Genomic DNA, 12,602 nt, shown 5'->3' on the forward strand with positions numbered 1-12,602 from the left:
AGGTGATGATTTACTCGGATGTTGCCTGGGCTGGAGAATCTTCTTTATAAAGAGAGATTGGATTGAGAGACTGGGATTGTTATCGTTGGAGCAGAGGAGATGGAGGAGGGAACATGATTGAGATGTATAAAGTTATCAGTTAGACAGGATGGAACCTTTTACATTATTTGAGGGATGAATGATGGGGGCATAGAATTAAGGTAACGAACAGGACGTTTTTTAGGAGATGTAAAGAGAAACTCTTTTCAACCAGAGGATGATGGGAACCTTCAGCTCACTGCCTGTAGGGTGGTAGAGGCAGAAACCCTCATAACATTTAAGAAGTATTTAGATGTGCAGTTGCAATGCAAAAGCATACAAAGCTACAGGCTTAGTGCTGGAAGATGAGGTTAGAATAGTTAGGTGCTTATTTTTGGCACAGACTAGAGGGGCAGATGTGCCTTTTCCTGTGCTTTGGACCTCGATGACTCTATGACATTGTCTTAAACTCCTTATTCTGACATTTTGGTCTCTGGCCCTAGACTCACCCACAAGCGGCAGTGCCCTTTCCACATCAATCCTATCAAGTCCCCAAAGCACCCTGAAAGTTTCAATAAGTTGCCTCTCATTCTTGTGTATTCCAATGAGTACAGGTCTAACCTGCTGAATGTCTCCCCATAAAACTGTCCGTCCATTTCTGGTATCAACGTCCTGAGCCTTTTCTGGGCTGTCTCCAATGCCGGTGTATCTTTCGTTGATATGGTGCCAAAACCTGTTTGCAGTATTCCAGTTCTTGTCTGATGAGTGCCTTGTATAAGTTTTAGCAAAGCATTCCTATTTTTATACTCCATTCCCTTTGAAATACATGTCAACTTAGCATATTACTCGCTGAGCTTGTACGCCAGCTTTTTGTGATTCATGGACAAGGACTCCTAAATCCTTTCTTCATTTAAATCATATTCACTCCTCTATTATTCCAGCCAAAATGTATAGCCTCATATTTCCCCACAATATATTCCATCTGCCAAGATGAAGAGCTTCAGCAAAATGGTTTTGCCCACTCACTCAAACTGTCTACATCTCTCTGCCATGTCTTTGTGTCATCCTAACCACTTACCTTCCCACCTATTTTGTGTCATCCACAAACTTGGCTGTGGTACATTCACTTTCCTCATCTAAGTCATTATGATGTATCATAAATGATTGTGGCCCTAGCACTGATCCTTGTGGTACATGACCAGTTACAGTTGCCACCCTTTATCTCAATTCTCTGCCCTTTATTAGTTAGGCAGTACTCTACCCATGCTAATATATACTACCTCCAGCACCACGGGCTGTTACATGATTAAGCGGCCTAATATGTGGTACGTTACCAAATATCTTCTAAAAATCCATTTGCATGCACTTCTGCCATAATGAAATAATTGTCAGTGTTGGGAGGTCATGCTTAACTAACCTAATAGAATACTTTGAAAAAGCGATCGGAATAGTAGATGAAAGGTTAGAGATGTTTTATACTTGGGTTTTAAACTTTTACATACCTTAAGGTTTTTGTGAAGGATTACACACGTTGAAACCTTTTCTTTAGAAAATATTAAACTTAGAAGTGAGTTGACAGAAATCTTGAAAGGTTCACAATAAATTGAATAAGGCAAATATGGCAAGAATGTTTCCACTTAGGAGAGAATCCAAAACTTCAGCCATAACTGTGAGAGAGCTGCAAATAAGTCCAATAGCTAAAAAAGGAGAAATAGTTAGGAAGTGTGTTAGAATATGGAACTTAGTACCACAAAAGGTTGTTGAGGAAAATGGCTTACATACTTTCAGAAGGCATGTCAATGAATACATGTAAGAAAAGGGTTTGCAATGATATCCTGAATGGCTAAGATGAGATTGACTCATGATATATAAACACCAGCACAGAATAATTGAGTTAAATGGCTTGTATATATGCTTTATGTTCTACACAAGTCTATGTAAACTGTTGCCTTACTAAGAAATTTTAAAAAAACAGAATAGTCAGGTAATTAATTTTGCCCTTTTTATTTCATTTTATATTCTGAAAATGGTTTGATTTTAAGTCTCCATTTATGCACTGTTGTACCTAAACTTAGATACCTCCAGTCAAATGGGCTATTAAATCTTTTGAAATTTCTCTGTTTTGCTTTTTTTTTGTATAAATAAACAGCTACAAAGCTAGATGTAATGATATAAATGTTTTTGACTGCGTAATTCTAAAGATCTAAAATGTGTAAAACTCTGGATTATCCTATTTTGCAGCTGTCCACTGTATTATTATGCTTAAGTTTGTAAAGATTTTACTAGGAAATATAATATAAAAGCTCTTAATTGTAATGTTTAGTTTGTAGAAACATTGAAATGTAGACACTGTTTTACAATGGATTAATAGACTGTTTTATCTCCTGAGGCGTTGCGTTTGTATCCAGCCCAGTCAGACATGACGAATGTTTGTAGTCACCGGACTGTAGCAATAATAATTTAAGTAAATTCATCCCAGCTCCTAGTTTTATATTTATTAATATTAATAAATTAGTACCTTAAACCGAAGTGAGGTTACCAAATATCACTGCTACCTCCAGCTGTAAATTAAAGGATTATTGAAGTTTGAGTGTGAAGACACAAGGTTCTGGAAACATGATCTCTTGACCTATCCCACAAACCTTTGGTTTTAACATGATTGATTCATTTTATAGCCTCCTGTTATTCTGTCTTAAAAGTTCAAAAGTTTTCTTCCTGAAATAACCTCATATTTTATGTATAAGGACAAAGGAAAGTTAGACAAAGTGTTAAAGAAGAAACAGAAACTAATCCTTCCACCCATAAATTTTTTTCTCCATTTTCTAGTCCTAAGTGTCCGTCTCCATGTTAGAAGATTGATTTAAGACTCATTCCAATGTTTCTAACATGCCACATTAAAATTATGCTTTTAGGAATGGTGGTAGTGTGAATTCCTACTTGTTTATGAGATTTGTTTTCAAATAGTTGCTTGATATGATATAATGTGCGTATTACTCAACAAAGGCATTTTGTTGAAGCTTTTCATCTTGCACTTGTCAGGATAATTTGCAAGAAATACCAGTGTAAAGCAAAATAGGATTCAGACCAAAGGAGCAGACATACTTATTGTTAGCAAATGGATTTTGGTGGAGACATAACCATGGACAGATCATTTGTAGACAGAAAGAACACTTGTTTTAACCCAGATGACAGCTATTCTCTGGTTTATTTCTCAAGGCATTGTCTTGACCAATCAGAATCAAACTGCCTGGTTTAAAACTTAAATGTGTTTAGCCATTAACTGTTAGTGATTATCCAACCAGTGCATTCTTCCATGCCAAATAGCTTTGACACAATGTGGCCTTTTTCAGCAATACTCAAAGTCTGTATTCTTAAAGTGTTCACTTTTGTCTTTTTTCATTTTATACTCTATGACTGGTATACAGACTGAATGGGCCATGAGGAGCTAGCCCAAGATGACTTATGCTTGATGACCGTCAGATCTCTGAAGATGGCAGGGCAGGTTAACTGGGTAACTAAGAAAGCATATGGGCTGCTTGCCTTTATCAGTTGTTGCATCTATTATAAGAGCAGGGAGGTTCATTAAAATAAACAAGTGAAATTTGTGCTTAGTGATCACACAAGTGGAAATTTTAGTTGATGGTACAGAAACATCAAATCCTCATCATTAATTTGAGTGGACAACAGGTAAGCTTTAGAGGGTAAATTAAGCTTCCTTACGGAACAGACTTAGGTTAGAATTGTGGAAACAATATCATTTTTCTAAAATAAATTTTGGACACAAGTATGACTATTTTGTCACCCCAAACCCAGAAGTGACTTATTTAAAATAAAAGTCTTAAACATTTTTCTTAACTACCACTCAAAATGTACATGCTTGTTGATTTATAAACATGAAGAATTCTCCATTTTCTGGGACGGAATACCAGAGCAACAATGTTGATGGTGGGTTGTGCAGGAATACAAGACAAATCAGTAAAGGTTATGCATGGTATTGAAATTTATTTTGATGGATTTTATATATTGAATTTGAACAGGCTTTCCAACAAAATTATCAGCTTTAATGAGTTTTTGATGCTTAAGAAGTAGAAGTTAATATTTTTCTGCTGTATATGACCATACAGAAAAGCAGTAGGTTTGACGACAAGAACATCAAATCAAGAGTAAATTATCGAAAGGTGAAGCGGTGAATAGGTATAATTTCGTTAATTTTTTGAATAGGCTATAAATGTGTAATAGTACTTAAATTGTAAACTTTGAGAAAATAGTTTACGTCACCCCATGATTAGAAATTTAATGTGAAGTATCATTTTAGAATGTTCATTGCTTTTAAAACAATCCAGGCTAGCAGCATAGAGCACTTATGACTGTGTAACACAGACGTTGTGGGGAAAGGTTGTTTCTGTACAAACGTACGTTGACACGTGTACAACTCTGTGAAATTTTAGACATCAGAATGATTAAAAAGTTCAGTTCGTAAAGTAGACTTGCATTAATTACAGTTTTAAGCATGAGTAGTTTCAGATTATCTCCACAAGATGTTCTCAGAACTCAGATTTTGGAATTACATTGGCTGTTTTTGCACATTTTGCATCAGAAAAAAGCAGGGAATATTTCACAGCAGCACAACGTTTGTATTTTAATTTTGCTGTAAATCATGTTGGAATGGGAATGATCTCTTTGTTGCTTCACTAATTTCTCATTATTTTCCAATTTAGTTCAGATACAGTTCTTTATGCTTCTGTTTTCAACTGCCTTTATGTAGTAAGGAAGCAAACTCTGATAAGTGATGGTGTAGCAAATAGCAGATACATATAACAAACAATCATAAAAACATCTATTATAAAATGGAATGTGATAGTTCATGAACGTGATATTTTCTGTTCTAGAGGAATGGTATAAAATGAGGTGGGATGTGTACAAGACCTGTGAAAGAAAGGTTCAGTAAGAATAGTAAACAGCATGTGAACAAGACTACAGATGGAGCATTTGGTTAGATATTAGAATCAGTATTCTGTTTCTGATCCTGAATTTGTATAATCAAATACACGTACTGATTGCTCCAATTAATGCCAAATTGCTGAAGGCTACCAAGTTGGTATCGTGACGTTTGGTTCAATGTAGTTTTCAAAAGTAAACATTTATTTTAAAATGCTAAGATTGTGGGAGCCAATTATGCATTTATGAGAATCGTAAAAGATTGTTTATTCTTTCATGGGATGTGGGCATCACTGGAAAGCGAAATTTGTTGTCCATCCCTAAAAGCCCTTGAACTGAATGACTTATTAGACTACAGTATTTGAGAGGGCTGTTCAAGGCCAAGCACATTACTGTGGATCTCGAATCACATAGAGGCCAGACTAAGTAAGTTGGCAGATTTTCTTTCCTAAAGGACATTAATGGTCACCATTATTGAGGCTAGATAGATTTAATAAAATTTAAATTCCACAGGATGCTATGAGATTTGAAACTGTGTGCCTGTAGCATTAACTTGCACCTCCATTAGTCCTGTGACTCTGCTGTTGTGAAGACATCTCTCCTTTTCTATGTAATGCTGTGCACCACATTGGTTGAGTGGAATATTCTTGCATATCTGTAACAGCATCCCACTTCAGAAATAACTCTACGATTGGAAATTTGCCGTGCTGCTGACTTGCCAGCTGTCAGCTAGTTTATTAAATCATTTCCAAAAAATCTTTAGATAAAATAAATTTCAGGATGGTGTAACACTAGATATAAAAGTGATTTGAATAGTTAACCATCAAGTTTTGGAAAATATTTAGGTTCACATTATTTGAACTGTGTCTCAAGATTTTTAACCATTTTGCAGAGTAATTTGGAAAAAAAATCCTTTTGAATGTTCAGTTTCTAGTTCTTGGTGTGGTTAGTTTTTAAAAAGGCACTAGAATAGCTGGTAAAGTTGTGAATGGAAAAAGAAAGAACTGCATTTGTATAGTGTTCTTTATGACCACCAGACATTTCAACTTTTCATAACCAGTGAAATATTTTTTGAAGTGTATTCAGTATTCTGGAAAGCATGACATTTACTTTGCACTCAACTATTTCTCACAAAGGGCAAAATTATCATGACCAGTTACCTTGTCTTTTTGGTGAGATTAATTGAGACCAAAATAACAGTGATAACAAGCCCTGGATTTCTCTGAAATGGTTTAGCTGAAAGATCATATGTTGACAATATAATACACTCCCGGTATTGCACTTCAGTGTCAACCTTCAGTTTTTTTTTGTGCTTGAGCTCTTGAATGGGTATAAACCAGAGGTGTGTGTGCGACCAACCGAGTCATGCGTGATACACTAAAATTTTAAGATTTCAGGATAGATTGTAAATGTATAAAGTCTTTAGTTTGTCTTGACAATTGATAATCTCCACACTTCTGTTTCGTATTTTCTGTGTTCTTTCTGCAAAGAAATAAAAATTAAATAGCAAAAATGGGTTAGTTAAGAGATACTTAATTAAGCAAAATGATTCCATTCTATGGGCAAAGGGTGGCCTGTTAAATTTTTAGTACTACTACACAGCAGCTATTTTTTTTTTTGAAAGACTGCAAATTTTAATAAAATGGTTGTATCTCTGATCAAAGCCTGTTGATAAAGTAGACCTGAAAACAACTATTCCTTGTTTTAGAGATTATTGACTAAACAGACACACAGCTCGTACCACCCATTCCCCTGCCTTAGTTAATCAGCATGTTTGAATATATTATGACACTTCCAGAGCATTTATTTTCAGACGGGACTTGAACTAGAGCTAGGGACACTTTCACAATATCCTATGTTACCCCTTCGTACTTACACAGTATGTTAGTGAATTTTGTCAGCAGGTTAACTTTTGCTGTACTGATGTAACCATGGTCTGTTTTGTAAATCTTTGAACTTTAAAGCTTATTCCTAAAATTTTTCAACGAATAGCTATTATGATTGAAGATGGTGGGCTGAGCTGGCTGAAAAAATCCTATCAGCGTATGAAGGAACAGGCTGAGAGAGAGCAATGCTGTCTGGAAGATGTAATTGCTGCAAGATACGGGGTAAGGACTTTTTAAATCAAGTTGCTGAAATTAGTTGAATTGCTACTATCTGTTAAACTTCAACTTACACTTGCCAAACTTTTAATATGCCTTTGATTTCTCCATGTTTGGATATGATGCCATATTTCTGTAGATACCTTCCCAGTAAAGTGAAGTTAAAGCTAGTAATTTGACCTTATGCACCACCTTACATTTGACAGATTGTGTTAACTATATTTGAATTTCCCCTTAAGCTTTCTAATACTTAATCCCTCTGAAAACCTCTGTATATAAATGTTCCTTTATGATATGTACGAAAACAATATTAATGCATTTTACTGGCAGTAGGCTTTATATACTTAGAGAAGGGAATGAGTTTGAAACTTTGTTTTGCCCTAAGATTGAATCATGTGATGAATTACAATTCATTTCTACACACCAAACTAATGAGCGTTTATTAATAGCAGAAAACTTATTAGATGGAAACCAGTAGCACATAAAATTCCTTTTGTTAAAATACAATAAAATGTTATCATTGTGATGTACATTTATAGAGGATCATAGAATCTTACAGCATAGAAACAGGTCCTTCGGTCCACCATGTCTGTGTGGACCAACAAACACCAATCCCATTTACTTTCACTTGCTCCATAATATACTGTGCACTGGCATTTTAAGTGCTCATCCAAATGCTTCTTAAATGTTGCAACAATACCTACCTCCACCAGCCTTTCAGGCAGTACATTCCATATTTCTACAACCCTCAGGGTGAAAAAAAACTTTTCCTCCGATCTTCTCTAAACCATTTACTCCTCACCTTTAAACTTATGCACTCTAGTCTTAGTCACATCTACCATAGGAAAAAAATCTCATGATCTATCCTAACTATGCCTTTGATAATTTTGTATACCTGAATCAGATTCTCACCCCACCCCTAACCTTCTCTGCCCAAAGGAAAACCAACCCAGCCTATCCAATTTCTCTTCGTAACTGAGACTTTTCATTCCAGGTAACATTCTGGTGATTCTCCTCTGCATCCTCTCCTGAGCAATCATGTCCTTCTGATGATATAGCAACCAGAAATGCACACAGAATTCCATCTGTGCCGTAACCATTATTTTAATCAAGTTACAATAAGACTTCCTTGCTGCTATATTCTATGCACCGGCTAATGAAGACAAACATCCGGTATGCCTTCTCCACCCTGTCTACCTGTACTGACACCTTCAGGGATCTATGGACTTGTGCACGAAGATTCTTCTGTTACTCTGTACTCCTTAGGTACCTATCATTCTTTGTGAATATCCCTAAATTGTTAGACCACACAAAATGATCACCTCACAATTATCTAGATTAAATTCTGTCTGCCATTGCTGCCTAATCTGCCAACTGATAAATAATCAGACTTTAGTCTTAGACCAATATCCTTAATATCAACACCACCACCAATTTTTGTGTCATCTGCAAACTTACTAATTATCCCTTCTATATTCACATCTGAGTATTGCATGCACATAACAAGCAGCAAAGTCCCAGCACCAATCCCTGTGGTATACAGCTGACTGCAGGCTTTCAATCATGAAAACAAACCTCCACCATCATCCTTTGCCTCTTAATTGTAATCTGATTTTGGATCCAGTTAGCCAACTTTTGTTGGATCCCATGGACGGTTACTTTTTGGACTAGCCTTCCATGTGGGAAATTCAAAGAACTCAATGAATACTATGTTAACCACATTCACTGCACTACCCTCATCAATATATTTAGTCACTTTTTCAAAAAGCTCAATTAATTTAGTCAGACAGGACTTGCCCCTGACAGATCCATGTGCTATCCTTGATCAATCTCCAAGTTTGATTACTCCTGTCCCTCAGAATTTTTTCCAATTATTTACCTAACACTGATGTCAGTCTAACTAGTCTATAATTACCTGGCTTATCCCTGCTGCCCTTCTTGAACAAAGGAATCATGTTAGCTATCCTCCAATTATCTGGAACTTCATCTGAAATATCTCCACCAGGGCTCCAGCAGTCTCTTTCCTTGCCTCCTGTAGCAGCCTGGGATACATCTCATCAGGCCCTGGGCATTTTATACACCTTTATGCCTGCTAAAGCATTAATACTTCGTCTTTGTTAATCTTAACATCTTCTAGAACCTTACTATCCCAATTGAAATCCCCGGCTACAATGTCTTTCTCCTTATCAAACCAACAGAAAAGTCTTTAATACATTTACATTTTTCATACAGAACAAATTTAATTATACTGCAAAATACAATTGGACCCTTAAACCAAGATAAGAGACCTATCCCTTAAATTAGTTTCTGTGAACAAGAAAAGTGAGCAATCTTGCAAGCCCGAGGCATGTAATGCCAAACTAACTTTGATTCACCAGAACAAATTGAAAGCGCAGCTTGGTGATGTAATGTCTTGCTCCTGATCGAGTTCTTAATGACCAAATTCCACATTTTAATGTTTTGTCGAATGCTGAATTTGCTTGTCTTGTCCCATTGTTTAGACCGCTGTAGTCCTAATTTAATTTTGTTTAAAGCCAGAAGCACATTGAATTGCGTGCAATTTCAAGTCTGTAGTTTGCATAATTTTTATTTCTGGTTTACTTTATTTGTCTTCCAAGTGTAAACTATAATTTAAAACTCCGGTTTATTTGTAGGAGGCAAGCTGTCACCTCAACTTTTACCATTATCTGTTTCAGGGTAGTTTAAAAATGAGACACATATTTTCTGTTTGTAGTATTAACTTCATACTTGTTAATAATTTGGAAGGAGAAACTCCATTCATTACAGTTAACACTTACAAATAGCACATTAACTTTAAAGATTATTTCAGCATTTTGTCATAACATCCTGTCCAATCTCAACATGACGTCCTAACTCCCATACTCAAAGGTCTGAGCAATGAAGGCAAACCTGCGAAACGCCTTCTTAACCATCCTGTCTACACGTGAAGCAAACTTCAAAGAATGATGTACCTGAACTAGGTCTCTGTTCTATAACACCAACCGAGCTGTGACTTTTTTAATTGTATAAATGCTGTCCTTGTTTGTTTTGTCAAAATGCAACACCTCACATTTATCCAAAGTAAACTCCATCTGCCACTCCTCAGCCCATTGGCCCAATTAATCAAGATCCCTTAGTAATTTTAAATAACCTTCTTAATTGTCCACTATACCTTTGGTGTCATCTGCAAACTTACTAACTATTTCTTCTATATTCTCATCTAAACCATTTATACAAATGACATTTTTATATAAATCATTTATATAAATAAAAGTGGACACCACTGGTAACAGGCCTCCAGCCCAAAAAACAACCCTCCACCACTACTGTCTCCTGCTGTTAAGCCAGTTTTGAATCCAATTGGCAAGCTCACCCTGAATCCCATGTGCCCTAACTTTACTAATCAGTTTACTATGCAGAACCTTGTCAAAGGCTTTTTCTAAAGCCCAAGTAAATGATTTCTCTTGCACAAAATCATGCTGACTATCCAGACTTCCAGCACTTCATCTTTTGTAATATGAACTGTTTTCAAAACATCAATATTTATTTCTCTGAGTTCTCTACCCTACACTTATTTCTCCCCCATCCAGTAGTTTACAGACTGTGACATCTGATGTTATCTGTATTCGCCAGTTGCTTTTGAGAGATGAGCATTTCATGTCAATTGTACTACCTTTGTGCTCTCAGGTGTTTTTTTTTCTTCCTTTCCTTCCTACTACATCTAAGCGCAGTCCTGATTCAACAGCTACGGTTAAAAGAACTTGATCTATAGTTGAATCAGAGATAGTAGGAACTGCAGATGCTGGAGAATCCGAGACAACAAGGTGCAGGGCTGGATGAACACAGCAGGCCAAGCAGCATCATAGGACTACAATCCACATTCAAGCCTTCCCAATTTGGCCCCAACCGTGATAATATCTACACTCATGGGGTTGAGCCCTGCCTCCCTAACCTGTTCTTCCTCCCACCTATCCCCTCCTCCCACCTCAAGCCGCACCTCCATCTCCTACCGACCAACCTCATCCCGCCCCCTTGACCTGTCCGTCCTCCCTGGACTGACCTATCCCCTTCCTAACTCCCTACCTACACTCACCTTTCCTGGCCCCATCCCCGCCTCTTCGACCTGTTTGTTTCCTCTCCACCTATCCTCTCCTCTATCCCTCTTCTATCCGCCTCCCACTCTCTCCCTATTTATTTCAAAACCCCCTTCCCCTCCCCCTTTTCTGATGAAGGGTCTAGGCCCGAAACGTCAGCCTCTCTGCTCCTATGATGCTGCTTGGCCTGCTGTGTTCATCCAGCCCTGCACCTTGTTGTCTCTTGATCTATAGTTTGCCTGGTCAAGACGCAAAGAAACATTTGTCATGCTTAGCTTGTCTAAGTGAACAAGAAAAAACTGTCCAGTGAGGAGTGTTCCACATTTGTTTCAAAAATTATATCTGCATTGAGGGCATGTGCTAGCATTACCTATTTCTTCTTGATGTTGCTAACTGTGATATGAAAATAACATAATAGATGTCAATACTGAGTTTATGTACAGAACAAGAAATTAGTGAATAAGTGTTTAATTATTAAACTTGCATATATTCAACCCATGCTTGTTGTGACATAATTGTATCTCAATGTGTGAATTTGTGAGACAATTACAGAGAAGATAACTTTTGAAGAGATTTGAGACACGAGTGACCAATTTAAAGAAATAATTCAACAAGTTTGCATGTTTTAAACATTTACTATAACAACCAGACTAAGTCAATATTGACTGAACATTAGAGGTAGCTAATACTCTAAGCTACAGAGCAGGCATCCCTGACACGGTTTTTAACATGATTGATAACCCCACTCCATTTTAAACATGACAACATACTGTCACTGGAACTGTATTTGTATTTTAAAGTCCCAAATCCTCCCGTCATTTCAGTGGGCTCTCAACCTTCTGTTTCATCTGAGTCTTCTACTCATCGAAAGATCTTTCACTCAATCTTCCTGAACATACCTCAATCGACATGGGACTGTCTGAGGACTTGTCAGTCTTTAAATCTCTTGGAATAAAAACTAAAAGAGAGTGATGTGGAACAGAAATTGGTTGGGTCTGCAGAGGGAAAAGGCTGTTTTATTTGTTAACTACAAGGAAATAAAGAAAGTTTGTCCAATGATTGAATAAAGGAACCTGCAGTGATTTAAGCTTATTGGAAGATTTCCCTTGGCGAGGCTGGAAAAAGAAATCACAGGAGTGTGTTTTAAGTGGGGAAAGTTGATGGTTCAGGAATTCTCAAGGAGAATGAGAAAAAGGATCTTTGGCAGTCCAAGTCACGGAGGTCTATAGGAAAGAGAAAAGCAGTTCAATCCATTGAGTATGCGTCGGTCAAAAACGAGCATATAACTATTCTAATTCCATTTTCCAGCACTAAGTCTATAGCCTTCTATGCCCAGGCATTGCAAGTGTACGTTTTAAATACTTCTTAAATCTTATGAGGATTTCTGCCTCAACCATCCTTGCAGGCAGTGAGATTCAGATTCCCACCACCCTCTGGGTGAAAAACATTT

At 36.9% G+C, this 12,602-nt stretch overlaps 1 protein-coding gene across 4 annotated transcripts in view; it reads left to right on the plus strand.

Annotated features, from left to right (window-relative positions):
* cwf19l2 (CWF19 like cell cycle control factor 2) overlaps positions 1 to 12,602 on the plus strand; it is a 142,303-nt gene that overhangs the window by 53,224 nt on the left and 76,477 nt on the right. For all 4 annotated transcript variants that reach the window (XM_048597725.1, XM_048597726.1, XM_048597728.1 and 1 more), the window contains exon 7: positions 6,949 to 7,064. In XM_048597725.1, coding sequence (XP_048453682.1) covers positions 6,949 to 7,064 — 116 coding nt within the window. The remainder of the gene's footprint in view (positions 1 to 6,948; positions 7,065 to 12,602) is intronic.

Source organism: Rhincodon typus, chromosome 6, assembly GCF_021869965.1.
Source record: "Rhincodon typus isolate 14 chromosome 6, sRhiTyp1.1, whole genome shotgun sequence".
NCBI classification, from domain to species: Eukaryota; Metazoa; Chordata; class Chondrichthyes; order Orectolobiformes; family Rhincodontidae; genus Rhincodon; species Rhincodon typus.